Genomic DNA, 17,541 nt, shown 5'->3' on the forward strand with positions numbered 1-17,541 from the left:
CATTTTTTCCCTTCCTTCTGCTTCTGAGAAATGCCAAGCACACTGGGGTACTTACCATTAGGAGGTGGTTACTGTCCTGGAACAGTCATTCTCTGATGTGATAGATATTAAAGAACCCATGCTCCTCACTTTCGGTTCCCATGCTTCGGTGGCTAAGAATGTTCTAAGCACAAAGTTCTAAAGCAGTTAAACTACCTCACTACAACCTCGTGACCACTAACAGTGAATCCTTATTTAGGCCAGAGTATAAACTATCCTAACTTTCTCAGAGAAATTGGAGACAGAACTTAAATATGGTGAATTGTTTTTTAATAAATGAAAAATTTGAAATACGATATACTGGTATTACTCCAGATGCAAGCTAATGCTTTGTCTCTACTAACGAAAACCACAGTTACTTTTATGTCCCCATAATCACAAAAAAGGCACAGGCCAGAGGAATTCCAGGACTTCTCATGCCCTTAGTGTGTCTGATCCAGAGAACGCACATGCCTTAGACCTGGCATGTCCTTCTTACACCGTTCCTCCTCACTAGCTCCAGCAACTACAGAAAGGGCCAGTCATCACTTAGCTTGCACAAAGAGAGTAAAGCCATCTCCCAGCACCCCTGAGAACTTTCAACAGAGATCCCTACCAGCAAAACCCAATACCTCCAGCCCCCTGGATTCAAAACCTACCAAGTTTTCTTCTTTTTTTTCCTGCCAAGTTTTCTAATTAGTAAACAACTTAATCCTATAGGCCAGTGTAATCTTAGAAATTTTGCCTCATTTTACTTTTTTCACTATTCATTATGACTTACTCAAAAGAGTCAAAGACTTAGGGAATGAAATAAGCTACCAATTTTTATCATGAATGGTAGTAGAACCATAAGATCTAAAACAAACTTTGAAGGAAGCCTCTGTATAGGGCCTCACTCTAAGAAACACCGATGATTTCCAATCTACTTATACTTTAAAACAATTATTAAAAATTGGGTTTATAACAAATAATTGTAAGATTTATTTATAAATTTCCTTAGAAAGCAAACTTCTTTGGTAATCTAAAGTAAAAATCTTTCACCCATGCAAGAGAGCATATGTGATGAGCATTGTACTAGATGCACTAGGGTAGAAAGTAGAATTGATAAAATTAACACCTAAGAAACAAAAGCACACCACAAAGTATAGAACAAATTGCTCCATTGTACAGGCCATGAAATTCATGGGAGTACAGAACAGAAAGATCAGAATGGATCTGAGCAATAAGTACAGGCTTTGTGTAGAAGTCACAGCTTGAGCCAGGCCTACATAATAGACGGAAAACGGCAGAGACACCCAACATGTAGCCCAAGGGGTAAGTTTAGCACACTTGCCCCTCAAGTATTATCGTCTACCTTAGATTTTAGGGGAAAGAAAAAGATTATGCCATAGTAAAACCAATAAATTTAACAACCAGAAGTTTAAAAAAAAAAAAAAAACTACACACACACACACACACACACACACACACACACACAAAGCAGCACAGAAGATAAACCTATATGAATAAAAAGGCTTCCACCTCTTTGTGGACCAACTTCCAAAAGGTACTCCTTTTGCCACACAATAATTCTCAAACTATTTTAGTCTCTCAGGATACTTTTACATTCTTAAAAATTACTGATGACTCAAAAAGTTTTTGTTTAGGGATGCCTGGGTGGCTTAGCAGTTGAGCGTCTGCCTTCAGCTCAGGGTGTGATCCTGGAGTCCCGGGATCAAGTCCCACATCAGGCTCCCTGCAGGAAGCCTGCTTCTCCCTCTGCCTATGTCTCTGCCTCAATCTCCCTCTGTGTCTCTCATGAATAAATAAATAAAATCTTTAAAAAAAACAAAGTTTTTGTTTATGTGATTTATATCTAGTAGGTGCCCTAAACGTTTAACAGTCAGTTTTAGGGAAAGGAGAACCTTGATTTAAAATGTTTGCTGATGTCTGCAATGTAAAAACTCCAACTATTGGCAGGTTTCAATTTACCAACAGATGACACTGAACACAAAGTTGGGAAATGATGCAGGCAGTTGGCTCTTACAAGACAGCATACCACTGGTTATATGTGTCAATATTTACCATATTAGAAATTAAAACTGAAAAAGTTTTATACCTCAAAAATAATTCCACTATTTATACTAACATAAACAAATTTTATTAAAAATAATTAATTTTCCAAAAACAGAAAATTAGTGACCAGACTATCAATGTTTTACTTTATTTTATTTTTTATTCTATTTTTTTAAAGATTTTATTTATTTATTCATGAGACACACATACACACACACAGAGAGGCAAAGACACAAGCAGAGGCAGGCTCCCTGCAAGGGAGCCCGATGTGGGACTCGATCCCAGAACTCCGGGATCACTTCCTGAGCCAAAGGCAGACACAACCGCTGAGCCACCCAGGTGTCCCAATGTTTCACTTTTTTAAAAACTCTTTTAACATCGGTTTAGTTAAAATCAGCTAAATTCTCATACCTACTTGTACACTGAATGTGCTGCAATATGTTATTTTAGTTGATCTATGAAGAAAATTTGGACCTCACGCAGATAAACCATCAGAAAAGGAAGGGTATTATAATAGCTCTTCCCAAAAAACATGGATATTATTGTTTGTTACTACACCAAAACTCAACATGTGGTTGTTTCATAAAGATTAGTTACAACGTGGAATCTGAAGTACCAGTTATATTAAAATCCACTGACCAACCCTGCACTTCGAATGGATCCCATGCATAATTCTGTAACATCATGCAGTAGTTATTTGGAAAATATTGGCTCACTGAGTTAAGCACATCTCCCAAATGCTGACATATTTCATGATACTTTATCAGAAAACCTCATTCATTAAAATCAACAGCAATCTTATCAGAACACTATAAATACTGAAAAGCTATCAAGCTCACAATGGCAGATGCAGGATTTCCAAAATTCAAAACTTCTGCTTAAAAGCTTGAATTTTATCATTGACAATAAACACTGTCAATCATTTTCCTTTAAGTGACAAGCCCACTTCGTTTGCTTTCAAGAAAACATTTTCCAAACACTCAAGTCTGAATAGCCATAGTTTGGCTACTGGCCATTATTTTGAAAAAAAAAACAAAAAAAAACTGGTATCCTGTGGGGAAAAACCCAGCTAGTCCATTTCACCACTCAAACAAGTATGTGTTTTTCTTCACAAACACCATCAGTCTTTGCTACACAGCAGAAATGTTTTCAGTAAAAACACCAATTTCATAACACAGAATATTAAAACATGTACTCAAGGGTCAAGGTTTGCTACAACTGGTAACATTTACCACCTTACTGGGGTATTGTAAATGAAACTGACTTTATTTTTTTACCTGCAAGTGAATGATAGTGAAGAATACAATGATTACTGGTATAGTTTGATGCGCGCTACAGATTTGATTCATGCTAAGGTGCCAACAGCTTTACCCCCCTCCTGCTGTTTTTACACCATCAGTGTAAATATCAATACAGAGAAAAAGGACAAATAAATCTTAGCATTATTATGAAAACAGCATGGTCCTCCCAAACCTCCTGAAAATCTCCTCAAAGTCCCTCCTGGGGTCTCTAAACATTTTGAAAACTGCTGCTCTATCCCAATGTAGCCCTGGCTCACAGTGTGAACTGAGCACTGAAGCAGGCTGTGCTTTCAACTACACCACAGCAGCACTGCCAGACCACGGTATCCAATAAGCTTGATAGAGAGTTCGCTTGTCAGAGACTGGGTGAAATATAATATGGATTACACTCAAGAGTACAAGTATTATAGACTGGACCTGTGGATTGAGATGCCACATTCACTTTTTGTGGGGAAATACCCCAGCTTTAAAGACATTAGATATTCTGAAGAACTGAACAACTCAAGAAAGATCTGTGAGGTTTTGATAAATATAAATCATGCTTTAAGTTGCTTTATCTTTGAAGTATAATTTTCAAGATTTTAAATTATTAAATAATCACTCATATCAAAATGACTTAGTGTCAAGAACACCTGCTATAGAAAGGGAGTTGCAGCTACTAACACAAAACTGTACTCCTAGAATTCTGGAGATAAGTTATAGGAATTCTATCACTACAATGAAACTTTTCTATATCCAAACTCTGGGCAGCACAAAAGCTCATGAGACAACTCTTTTGTTAAACCACAGAAATACAGGCTGGGAACCTGCACAGATGACATACCCTAAAGAGAGAATTCAGATGTATCCTTAAAAACAAAAACCTTTAGATCTAGAGACATTCTATATTCAGACATTCTATTCTCACTGGTTTTGCCAAAAACTGGTGACTGGTCTTTAGCTGTATTGGTAAAGTTAACAGGCTAAACTTTGATGTTATTAATTTAAAAAAAAATTCATGTGGCTCCCTCCCTAAGCATCTTAGTATTACTATAGTATTATACTGACCATGGGCCATAACAGAATCTACAGTGTCCTTAAAGTAGGGTATTGTACACAGATGGCATAGAAGGAACACTGGCAATGATTCGAGAACATGCATGGAGGCTCCAAAACCAAAAGTGGGCCAATAAAGAAGCATCTTTTTTGTTTTGTGTAAAGTGGGAGACTCAGTTTTAGGTAGGCTAGGTTGAAAGCAATGATAGGGCAACTAGGTAGAAATGTTAATAAGCAAGGAGAATTATGTGACTGATGCGTTAGAAACAGAAAACAAAGATCTGAGAAATGCTAAGAAAGAGCAATCTTTTAAGAGTACTATAATTACTTTATTCATAATGTGCAAAAAGAATTCTAAAGAAGCTCTGGAAAAAGATAATAGTTTTTCCTAAAAGGCACTAGGGATACAAACTTCAGTCCATCTGAACTGAAATATGCATACTGTAGGCAGAAATAGAGAAACACTTCTTATAAACATCAAATATTCATTCCAAGACTTAAAATGCAAAAAATATCACAGAAACAGGTCATCTTTATGAATTAACTCAGTCTTTTCGTCTCTTGACAAATATTTATCAGGAGCCTGCTGTGTGGACCAGTCTAAACAGTAGGGCTATCACAGTGAACAAGAGAAGTTTCTGCTCTCCTAAATCAGGAGACAGAAAATAGATCAAAACAAATACATCATTTTTGGTGGTATTAAATTCTTTAAAGAAAAATGAAGCAGGGTAAGCGATCAGAGAGTGACAAGGCAGGGGTAGTTTGGAAGGAAGCTAATCAAAATACACTTGTTGGAAAACTTCTCAGAGGAGGGAATGCTTGCATAAAAAGCCTAAATGAAGGGAAGGAAAAGACCATAGGAAGATCTATCAGCATATTCATCAGCTTCCAATAGTCATGTAGGCAGTTGTTCGAAAAACAGAAAAATAAAAATGGGTATATTTTATATTTCATAATTTTTATATTTTATGAGACTCTAAAAGTGTGTAGAATGAACTCATAGTAAACATATTTACCTTTTCTTCCAGATCCCCTGAATAATCCTCTTCTATAGGATGCCTGAAACATAGATTATGCTGATGCCACCACATCCACCAACAACCCCACTATAGACAGTAGTTAATCTGAAGTTAAGATGATGCAATTGACAGCCTTACTTGGCTTTGCAATTAAAAAATCCGTATAATGACACTCGTAACTGGGAAAACCTCACAATGTTGTAACAGCACTTGATTAGCACCTAGTAGACTACCTCCAATCCGTAGCTAGGTTCTCTTAAGATGGGGTTTATGATGTCATAGAACAGCTGCAAATGTCACAGAGCTACTGGGCCTGCATTCAAGACAGTTAATAAAGGATGGGGGGAGGAAATGTGAATTCACAATATACAGATTTCACTATCACTTCTGCTCCTGAGAAATAAAATCTGTATCTTACCTATTTTAATTCTAAGGGCTACAATTAAAGTCCACTAATACTCTAAGCAAGAAGTTGAAAACTACCTCGATTTCTGTGTATTAAGATTCTTAAGAGTCTGTTTCTTTTTTGAGAAAAAAAAGTGTTCAATATTTCAAATATTTTAAGGTTTGAAAACAGGAGAATAATGAAAGTGAATACTTGAATAAAGATGCAAAATATATTTTTTAAAGTTGTGTTTAATTGCACTAAATGAAGACAACACAAAATGAAAAATGTAGAGTTGGTCTCATTTTAGTGTCTTTCTCGCTGAGTTTTGTTTTGTTTTGTTTTGTTTTGTTTTTTTTAGTGGGGCTAACAGACTGCAAAATTCCATGAAGTTAAATTTTACCTTGAGAATTTCAGTTGAACATATTTATGGATAACAGAGTTATAGCTAGCTAAGACTCATATTTTTGTATCTACTATGTTAAAATTCTAAAGAGAACTACATGGGAATGCTGTTGCCTTACATGCTTCCTGTATGTGTAGAGCATAAACAAATACTGTCTGAAATCTATAATCTGAATAAAATGAGAAGGGGGAAGTGGATCGCTGTTTCTGGTATTGTAAATATAAATGGTGGGCCTGGGTGGCTCAGTCCCTTAAAATGTTCGCCATCAGCTCAGGTCATGATCCCAGGGGTCCTGGGATGGAGCCTCAGTCTGGCAACCTGCTCAGTGGGGAGTCTGTCTCTTCCTCTCCCTTTATCCTTCTCCCAAATTGTGCATGCATGCACTCTCTCTCGCTCTCATTCTGTTTCAAATGAATAAAATCTTTTAAAAAATTCTCCTCTTGAAAGCAAAGCAAATATCAGAATTAAATCATTCTTAATCGTTCAGTCTGTTTTGATTATACTTCCAATAAACAGTGATGATCTTTTGAGCACAAATTAAAATTAGGGGTTCTTTATCCTTTGAAAAGCAATGCTGGGGGGACACCTGGGTGGCTCAGCAGTTGAGAGTCTGCCTTAGGCTCAGGGCCTGATCCTCGGGTCCTGGGATCGAGTCCCCACAGGTCTCCCTACAAGGAGCCTGCTTCTCCCTCTGTCTGTGTCTCTGCCTGTCTCTCTCTTTCTCTCTCTCTCTCTCATGAATAAATAAATAAAATCTTTAAAAAAAGATAAAAAACTTAAAACAACCAAAAACAATGCTCTAGCTCATTTGTTTTTCCTATCTAATCTATATAGTATTTTGAATGTCCTATTTGTAGCAGTTGGAACATCATTTTATATTCTAACCAATATGAAATGTTTCATTTGTCATAACTATATTTTTAAAGTACTATGAAATGAATATTACATTTGTAGAAGTCAGAATTCATTTAACTCCAAAACTTTCAAATATCAATCCTATATTTGGTTTCAGTGAGACTGAAACTAAAACTGGTCATAGTAACTAGCCAGATGCAAGTAGTTAAGTGTAATAATGAAGCTACAGTGAGATCCTGAGCCCAAAGTGGTATTTACCCAGCAAATATAAGAACAAACAATAATATTAAAACTGCTCTTAACAATAATACAGATAACTTCTAATAATGAATAAAAAATGTATATGCCAAAGGCCAGAAACCACAAAATGAATGCCTAAAAACACTTACTAGCCAAGCTTCATGTTAATCTTTATTTCCGAGCAAAAACCTCTATAGAGTGTCTATGAAGTAAACTTCGATTCACTTGAATTATTTTATTTCTTCTTTAGATTTCATTTGCACTCTACTCTTTATTACCAACAATTTGGTAAGTCCTAAGGAGTACTGAATTGGCAAAAATGAAAATCAACAAACAAACCACCAAAAAAACCTTAAAAATAGTAATATTAGGGTTGGCTCATGTAGAAGAATGTGTGACTCAATCTTAGGGTCATGGATTTGAGGCTCACCTTGATGTAAAGATTACTTTAAAAATAAATAAACTTCTTAAAAAATACAAATGATAAATAAAATACAGTACATACATACAATGGAATATTATTCAGCCTTTTCTTTCCTTACAAAGGAAAAGAATGCTATCGTACTATGACATGGATAAACCTTGAGGACATTATGCTAAGTGAAGCAAGCCAGTCACAAAAAGACACATGCTGATGGCAACTACTTATCTGAAGTATCTTAAAGTAATTAAGTTCACAGATGGTAGAATGGTAGTTACCGGGGATGAAGGCAGAGGTAAAAATAATGTTTTTATGTAATGGAGGTAGAGCTTTAGATTTGCAAGATGAAAATGTTCTGGAGGGGATCCCTGGGTGGCGCAGTGGTTTGGCGCCTGCCTTTGGCCCAGGGCGCGATCCTGGAGACCCGGGATCGAATCCCACGTCGGGCTCCTGGTGCATGGAGCCTGCTTCTCCCTCTGCCTGTGTCTCTGCCTCTCTCTCTGCCTCTCTCTCTCTCTGTGTGTGTGACTATCATAAATAAATAAAAATTAAAAAAAAATGTTCTGGAGATCTGTTTCACAGCAATGTGAATATTCTTAACACCACTGAACTGCACACTTAAACTTAAGACTGCAGATTTTATGTATTTTTTACCACCACCCCCCAAAATACTAATAACTATGGTCCCATATTTGGTGGATATAATAATTAACTGGCTTCTTGCCAGGAAAACACTCAATAAATTGATCTTGCCAAAGGTAATGGGACTGATTTCTTCATCATCTTATAAAACATAATTCTAAAGCTCTGGGTACTCTCACACTCTTGGCCCCAGACTGATGGTTCTATACATAAGAATGGTTACTGGTGCCAGAGGTTATACGGAAACAATTACTAATGCATCAAAATGGATAAAATTCAAATTTTCTATGCTCTTCACATATCCCAAATCAGAAGCTGAGTTGGGATTTAAATATGGAACTATCTTAATCTGCCACTGAATAATGAAAAAGAAAACAGTATATAGTACATATATAATACGTACTGCATAGTACTATTTATGTGTGTGTAGAGATACATATACATATGCACATATACAGTTCTCTACAGTAACAATATATAACATATATTTACTATTATATTTAATTATTATGGAATCGCCAAGGTAATGCCCTCCATATGGTCTGGCTCAACACTAAGTACCCTATATATTACAAGTAATAAAGAGTAGAGTGCATAATGCAATCTAAAGCCAGATCCAGATCACCTTGGTTCTAATTTTGGCCTTGCGTCTTACTAGTTGTGTGACCGATGACAAGTTGCTCATTCAGTCCCTCTATACCTTACTTTCCACAACTGTTATGGAGAATGAAAACAGTACCCTTTCTACAGAGGACAGAGGCAAGTGCCTGGCATATACTGAATATTCAATATTCACTTTTCTTATTTTTATTATTGTTGCATTTAAATAATTTAGTCAAGAATTTAGAGTTTAAACAATTTACATGTTTTAGTCCTTTGATTTGGAAAGATTAAAATACTTTTTAAAGTCTTCCTCAAAATTCAGGTGGTGGAAGATGAATCAAGGATTTATATAAAAATAAGTCAAAATCTGAATCAGTGACAAAACATGGCTAGGTCAAGTTGAATCCTTAAGTTTTTTCAGTTTTAGTTCAAAGGTCCAAGTTCATACACAGGCAAGCCTAAATATTTAGCTGCTAAAAAAGCATAATAATGAAACTTGGTCTTAACATGAAAACCAAAATCTAGTAATAAATTTTATTTTAGATTTTCAGAGCCAAACAAAATGGCATAAAGAAATTCTTACAATGTTTTAAAACCCCTAAAAGAAAAAATAAATAAATAAAACCCCTAAAAGAAATCCAAAGTACAAAAACTTAGGAGCATAAAATATACCATTTAAAATAAGTTCATGGCACCATATCAGAATGTTGCTTATAAAACAACTATGAATTATCTTTCCTTTTCTATAACCTCTAGAGGCCTATTTAAGCATAGTAAGTAGATTTTTTTTTTTTAAAGATTTTATTGGGCAGCCCTGGTGGTGCAGCGGTTTAGTGCTGCCTTCAGCCCAGGGCCTGATCCTGGAGACCTGGGATCGAGTCCCACGTCAGGCTCCCTGCATGGAGCCTGCACAGGGAGCCTACTTCACCCTCTGCCTGTGTTGTCTCTGCCTCTCTCTCTCTCTCTCTCTCTCTCTCTCTCTCTCTCTCTCTGTCTCTCATGAATAAAATAAAATCTTAAAAAAAGAAAGAAAGAAAGAAAGAAAAAATCATAGAGAAAAGGGTAAAAAGAATAACTAGGTTTATACTCAGCTATTTTTCCATTACCGCTAGTGACAAACCATCTGTTTTACTAAAACTATGAAGAACCTGGAATGTCAAACAAAAGTGCCCAAACCTCAGAGAAAAATCATTATAAATGACAGAAAATCTAACAATCTCTCCGCTATAACTAATTTGTATGCATTTTTATCACAAGTATAAAAACAAAATCTTTTTCTGAAATTTGATTGCTTTAAGTTATCTTTGAGATATCAAATTTTACACAAAGTATTATCACTGAGATGAAATCATAGACTGCATTCTAAAGTCAAAAACTAACCTTTAAAGAAATATACTGGCTATTATATATAAAATTACAAAATAAGAGTACAGATATTTTAAAAATTCTTGTTCAAATTGAACAAAAGGCCACTATTATTAGCTCACAAATTACATTTAACTTACATCTCTCAAGCCTTGAATTATCTTCAAGAGTAAGTTACATTTCAAAACAGTATATTTTCTTCAATTAGTTGACTAAAGAACATCATACAACACAGATTTAGCATTTACTGAAAAAAATTAGTTTTAATTTCTCCTCCAACTTTTGTTCATTTTTAGAGAGAATTCTAAGTGAAGTAAAACATTATATTAAAAAATTAGATTAAGGCAATGAAAAAGAACCAGAGGAAGGATTATATAAAAATAAGGAGCAATATGAAGTCAATACCGAAATAAAAATATTTACCTCAAAATCTTAAGAGGAACATTTTTCTCCTTCAGTAAGAGTTCCTCAAGTAAGGGAATTAGTATTTCAAAGTTGAAAAACAAGATTCAATTGAACACTAAGTGTAAATTAGATTTACTGAGCTGATAGTAAATATACCAAATCAACCTAACACAATGCAGACCTTCTTTAAGATACACATACAATGCTGCTGACCCATTATCAAGAGCCAATGTTGCTTTTGTTTTGTTTTCTGATAGCCTTCTGGGTCTTATTCAGGACAAGAAGATGGAATTTTGGCACAACTGGCCAAAGCAATGAGAAATGTCATTCCAATTTCCCACCAGATTGAAAAAGAAAACTTACAAGTTATACATTAAAATGTATCCTTTGTTAAATCATTCCTATTTCAATTCCTCACTGCTTGCCAGACCCACTTTATTCTGAGGTGCTTCTTTACATATTGTTTGAATTTAGAACACATGGAATAAGAAAGGAGATTAGCAGAGTATAATCCTCAAACAACATTCCCTAGTGGTTTTCTCTGCTCCCTAGTCTCAGTTCCAAAAATACACAGGCCCTCAGGAAGGTTAAATTTTATACTAGAACAAATTTTCCTGAGGCACTGTGCTGACCTTGATGATCTCCAGAGCTTCCTTCAAGCTCTATGACTTCTGTGAGTCTGCTCCTTTCATCTTTGCTTACACTCTGAGAACTGGTCATTTACACAGAAGAGTTATTTTGCTTTTAGAGTTGAGGGGCCAAACTCAGGCCCATAGGCCTCATTAGCAGCTATAAGGAATGAAGCTCTAGAAAGTTAGTCTTGCATATGGATTACCTCGCCTACCCAAATTGTCATAGTGACATTAATAATCCCCAAGAGACCTGCAACAAGAAAAGTTCAAAGTGTCCTCACTCTTCTTTCAGAGTTGATTACACATTTGTAAGATACCTGGGATAATGTGAATAAGAAGTGTATATCATTGCAAAGAATTATGCTTGATTTTATTAGATATGACTCTGACATTTGGTTACATAAAAAAAAAAAATCCATGATCTTTTACAAATTGCATACCCAGAAGTAAGTAGGAGTAAAATGACATGATGTCTGAGATCTGCAGAGCTGCTTAAAATACTTCAACAAAAAGAAAAAAAGGAAGCTAAATGAAAGTACAAAATCTTAGTAATTATCAAGTTTATATATACATATATAAAAATCTATATAAACATTATTCTACCTTGTATATGTTTGAAATCTTATATTTTAAAAGAAAGTCTAACTTCCCACTACCCATTTAAAGATTATATTATTTCCAGAGGATATGTGGCTATTTTTAAATTACTTATATATACAGTAATATAGGTATTATATATAAAATATATATAAAAATATAATATATACATATATATATTACTTTTGCTTTCCACCATTTTGGCTTTTGGACAGGGTTTCCTCCTGGCTCAGTTATCTAAAATAGACTCTTCAATTTATTACCAAGAACTTTTCAGGGTCAGAGGAGATGGAAACTAGTCTTACATAGCAATACATATATTTAACAAATAAGAAAGTAGCTTCAATTAAAAATAAATCAACTGGGAGGCTTAGTCAGTTAAGCATCTGTCTTCGGCTTAGGTCCTGATTCCAGGGTCCTGGGATTGAGCCCCACTTCAGAATCCCTACCTGCTTCTCCCCTCCCTTTGACCCCTATTTGTGCTTGCTCTCTCTCTAGTGCTCTCTCTCTCAAATAAAAAAAAAAAATCTTAAAAATCAATCAATCAACATAAAAAATATTTCAGGCAAAAAGAAAGTCAAGTCCAAATTTAACCTCAATTATTTGCCACCCCCAGGATCTGTTTATGGCAAATCCTGCTTTCAGCTCTTTGACATTATCACCACTGTGACTCCTATTTACTTTTGACTACAGGTAGTAGGGAAAGATTCCATTTATATCTGGGAAGTTAGAAAACAGAAAAACTAGATACTTGGTGTACCCAGAGGCCAAGCTCAGTTGTCAGATGTTCCTGAATGGGATGATTTTCAGAGTAACTATGATGGCAGGAGCTTTGGAAAGGCCAGGGTAGGGACCCTGGGCGGCTCAATGGTTGAGCATCTGCCTTCGGCTCAGGTCATGATCCCAGGGTCCTGGGATCTAGTCCCACATCAGGCTCCCCACCGGAAGCCTGCTTCTCCCTCTGCCTATGTCTCTCTCATAAATAAATAAATTAAAAAAAAAAAAAAGGCCAGGGTACTACTATCAAATGATCAGATGCAAAGGATCAAACTGACTGAATCCTTTGTTCACAGCTTCTGTTCACATACTAGTTAATGATAATTTGACCATATAAAAAGGAAATTAAGTGTTATAAATTCCTCTCTGTACAAAACAGACCTCGGGCAGCCCAGGTGGCTCAGCGGTTTATGGCCACCTTCAGCCCAGGGCATGACCCTGGAGACCTGGGAGCGAGTCCGACATCGGGCTACCTGCGTGGAGCCTGCTTCTCTCTCTGCCTGTGTCTCTGCCTCTCTTTCTCTCTATGTCTCTCATGAATAAATAAATAGAATCTTTAAAAAAAAAAAAAAAGAAGACCTCTTTGAGAAAGAAATGAAACAAGTGGCAAGTATACAAGCAATCATGAATTATTCAGAAGAGTCAGCCACTTTCAGCATACATTATAGGTTTAATAAAGATTTCAACTTGATTTCCTAATCCTTTAATCATATAGTAACACATAATAAAGAGTACTCACAAATGAACAGCTTCAGGCATCACAAGAACCTAGCTGTTTAGGATTAATTATGTTTAGAAAACTTTGCTAAGAATTGTCTCCTAATTCTTCAAAAACTCATGATCCATACATGACAGAGAGGATAACTCTTAGTTAACCAAAGTAATCAGTGAATCAGCCACAGATTACTTCTTAGTTTCTCAACATTCCTAATATATGAAAGATAAAAACCATAGTTTATTCTTTGATCAGATCCCTAAGATATTCAGAAAATAAAATACCACAGCAAGTCCACGAACTTGCTATCCACATTTAATAAATATCAATATTTGGTTAGTTGATTTTTAAAAAAGCAAGCATTATAAATGCAAACCACAGGTTTTTCCTGGATCTGATTCAGCCTTCTCAAAAGTGTGTCTCTCCTATTTTCCTCAAAACACTCAACTTTGCCACACCACTGTTCTCAACCCTTTGTCTCAGACTCATCTTTATTATTTCACAGAAAAACTTCTTGAAGAATCTATATCTCCAATATCTACCACCTCTCCCTCTTATTTCTTCTCTAATCTTCGAAAACCTGCTTTCTGTTCACTGACTCCAATTCCAAAATCCCATAAATCCAAGGTTATTTCTCAGACTTCACACTACTAGAACTCTTTAGCAACTTCTGACTGACGCTCACAGAGGAGGGTGTCACCTAGGCTGAAGGTCCTCAGAATTGCAAATTACCCTTTTTAGACAATGGAGGTCTATTGTTTCGACAGTGTTGGCCCAGAACAGGGAGGGGAGGCTATGTGAGGGTCAGTGAGGCGGGATCTGAAGGGAGGGGAGTGGAGGCAAAAGGAAGATTTGCTTTCAAAATTCTCGCTTTGGCAAAGTGCAGAATTAGAGAACCATAGTGATAAAAACTCTAGAAGATCGTAAATTTATGACAAACTACGGGGATTGTATTCTATTCATAAAGACCATTAGACTAAATAAAAGATATACAACAAAATGTTAACGATGATTAAATTATGCAGTTTTTATTTTCTTCTTTATAGTAATAGATGTTTTAATTTTCTACAATAAACATATATTTTTTTTAATAAGAAAAAGGCTGCCCTCCACTTTTAAACAGCAAAAGGTCTGTATGCCTATGTTCCAGAGTAACAAAGAAGGGTGTTGCCAGGGAGATGCAGCTCCACAGACTACTTGTGAGAAAACCCCCAAGGAGTGAGTGGGTGTTAGGAGCTTGAAGGAGAAAGGAAAAGCAGGCTGGGTGCTTGGGGCCCAGTATTGGGAAAGAAGAGACCTCACAGGAACTAGTCTGGCCTGAGGTAATCCAGGATATACCTGGTGTTCCCCCTGGACCTTCAGTCAGCCATATGGATCCTTTCTATCTTCCTTTCAAGATGCTGTGAAAATCTCACCACCACACTGTATCCCCCACTCCCAGGACTCCACCCAAAAGGTGTCTCTACTACTGGCTGGTTGACTATCAGTCCAACCTCCACACAGTTCACACAAATAGTAGTGTTCTAAACACAGTGAACATTGTGTTTCAAGAATATTTAGAATCCAGGACACTATACATTCTCAAATGTATACAAACTCTGCTTACATTTACCAACTTAACTTCCCAGCCCAGACACTAGGCTCCTGTTAGCTCCTCTACCCGTAGTTACCTGATGCCATGTGCTCTCTCTGGCTTTGTGCCTCTGCACACACTCTTTGCCTGCCTAGAATATGCTTCCCTATCCTTGTCCACACGGCAAACTCCTAATCACCCTCTACATGTCTAGCTCAAAAGCAAAATCCTCCATAAAGTACTCTAGCCACTGGCTGCTCCCTCCTCTGTAAGATTTAGTCATTTTGTACTTAACCTTTTATGGCACTTCTTATACTATTGGAGCTATCATTCAAATACCTGTTCTCCTCACTAAGCCATAAGATATTTTAAGGCCAGAAACTACATCTCCTCATGAATCAAAATAGTGCCTAGAACTAGTAGGTACTCAATAAATATTTGATGACCAATGTGCTTGCTTTTATTACATATTTTTATAGATAGCTCAGAAATAAACCTTAGGAGCTGAAAACCAGGCACTAACTCATCCTGATGGTATCTAACTGAAACCGATTTGAAGACCTAACTAAAAAGAAAGCAAAGATCAAACAAATTATATACAGGGCAAAGTAAGATTTCTGCAGTATTTCCAGCTAAGAATATAAGACTATAACAACTTGGAATTACCAATATTCTCAAATAATAAATTTGAAGATTACATATCGTGGACAGGTTTTTGTTTTTCCTTTTGCATAGCAGTGGTGGTAGAGGGAGCATTTCAAAGTGTCCATTACAAGGCAAACGTAACTAAGATACATATCTTCTCTTTGAAATCAAATCAGTAAGAATGCCTGATAACTAGGGAACAGGGAAAACTTCACATCAACTTCAAGAAAACAATCTGCACATAATTCTTATTTCCAGATAACTTTAACTTTCATCAGTGCCTGCCTATTGCCTACATTAAATTTACCTGAGTTAAAGTAGGGATTGAATTTTGACCAGTCTGGTTCTGCATATGTGCAGATTCGTTCTCTGCCACAGAATCTGTTACACTTCCATCCTGCCGAGATTCAATTGTGTCCATAGTCATTTGTCTGAAAAGACAAAAAAAAGGAAGAAGTATTAAGGCCCTATCTGAAAGATTTTTCTGTTTTTACCTAGCTTTCTGATATTCATTTCTGTCATCAATTAAACTACCTTATTTTTCCAGAAATGGGTTAAGTGGCAGAGTCCTAACTCTCTGAACTAACTCTGCTCACTGGGTATGAACATTACCAAGAAAGCACTGCAAAATGTTTTATGGGAATTAGTTTATTAAAAAATGTTAATCTTATAATAAAGTCTCCTTAATAATTATTTTAAGCCCTTCAGTTTAAATAAGTGAAAAAAATAGGTCTTCTACTTTACATGAAGTATAAATATTCTATGACTCTCAAGGCCTAAAATACCTACTAGGTAATATATAGTATGAAAGAATTTCCCCATAGTCTAAGTTAAATGTATGTAATACAAAGATGTGTCTAGTTTTGCCAGCACTAACCAGTTTCTGATAAACAAGCCTCTCAAATTGAATCATGCAGAGTTGACCATATGTCTTAGAGCTTCCCATTTCATTGAGGAGAATCTAATTTTTCCAGAAAAACTTTTGTCATAATTCTATGATTTCTTTTTTTTTTTTTAAGACTTACTTTATTCATTCATGAGACACACAGAGAGAGGCAGAGACCTCTCTGTGTGTGAGAGAGAGAAGGCTCTCTCTAACTAACTTCTCTAACAGAAGTAATAGGCAGAAAGAGAAGCAGGCTCCATGCAAGGAGCCCAATGTGGGACTCGATCCTGGGTCTCCAGGATGACGGCCTGGGCCACAGGCAGGTGCCAAACCACCGAGCCATCCAAGCGTCCCTTGTCTATGATTTCAATTTAAGTTAACAATTTCTATTTCTATATAGAAGATAAATCATTATAATAAATGTTATCCTACTAGAAGAAATACAAACTACAAACAAAATAAACAAAATCAAATATTAAAAACTTATAGAAACTATATTGTCCTTGCTATTATACACCTTTTCAACTACCAATGATACAATGTGTTTTTCTCACTTTAGTAGTCTAAATATATAGCCAAAAAGTATGCAAGCCACTTTAAGAACTTTGAATTAAAATGTCCAAATCTTTTTTCCAGATTTAGTTACCAGATCTTACAAATTTTTCATCTATGTCTTGCACTTTACTACCTTCTTTTGCATTTCAGTAGTCATTATCTTAATCCAAGCCTTCTATTCTGAAACCCACCTATATTGCACTTATTTCCCACTATTAAAAATCATTTCAAAACTTAAAACTAATCATGACAATTTAGAGCAATTTTTATAAAAGATAAAAATCTACAGTCTACCATGGCAAAAATGTCTTTCCCTTAATATTCCCCAATTCCTTTATCTCTCTCTCTTATTTTCCAGCATAGCCTAGGTAAGTATAGATCACCCTACATAAACTGCCAATTCTTCTGCCT

At 35.9% G+C, this 17,541-nt stretch overlaps 1 protein-coding gene across 16 annotated transcripts in view; it reads right to left on the reverse strand.

The window, feature by feature from the left end:
- Positions 1–17,541, reverse strand: part of CREM (cAMP responsive element modulator) — a 71,476-nt gene that overhangs the window by 34,147 nt on the left and 19,788 nt on the right. For 15 of the 16 annotated variants that reach the window (XM_072749190.1, XM_072749188.1, XM_072749182.1 and 12 more), the window contains one exon: positions 15,997–16,120. In XM_072749190.1, coding sequence (XP_072605291.1) covers positions 15,997–16,120 — 124 coding nt within the window. Of the gene's footprint in view, positions 1–55; positions 174–15,996; positions 16,121–17,541 lie in introns of those variants that run through there. The other variant, XM_026000818.2, reaches the window with a different exon arrangement.

The sequence above is a fragment of the Vulpes vulpes genome, chromosome 2 (assembly GCF_048418805.1).
Source record: "Vulpes vulpes isolate BD-2025 chromosome 2, VulVul3, whole genome shotgun sequence".
Taxonomy (NCBI): Eukaryota; Metazoa; Chordata; class Mammalia; order Carnivora; family Canidae; genus Vulpes; species Vulpes vulpes.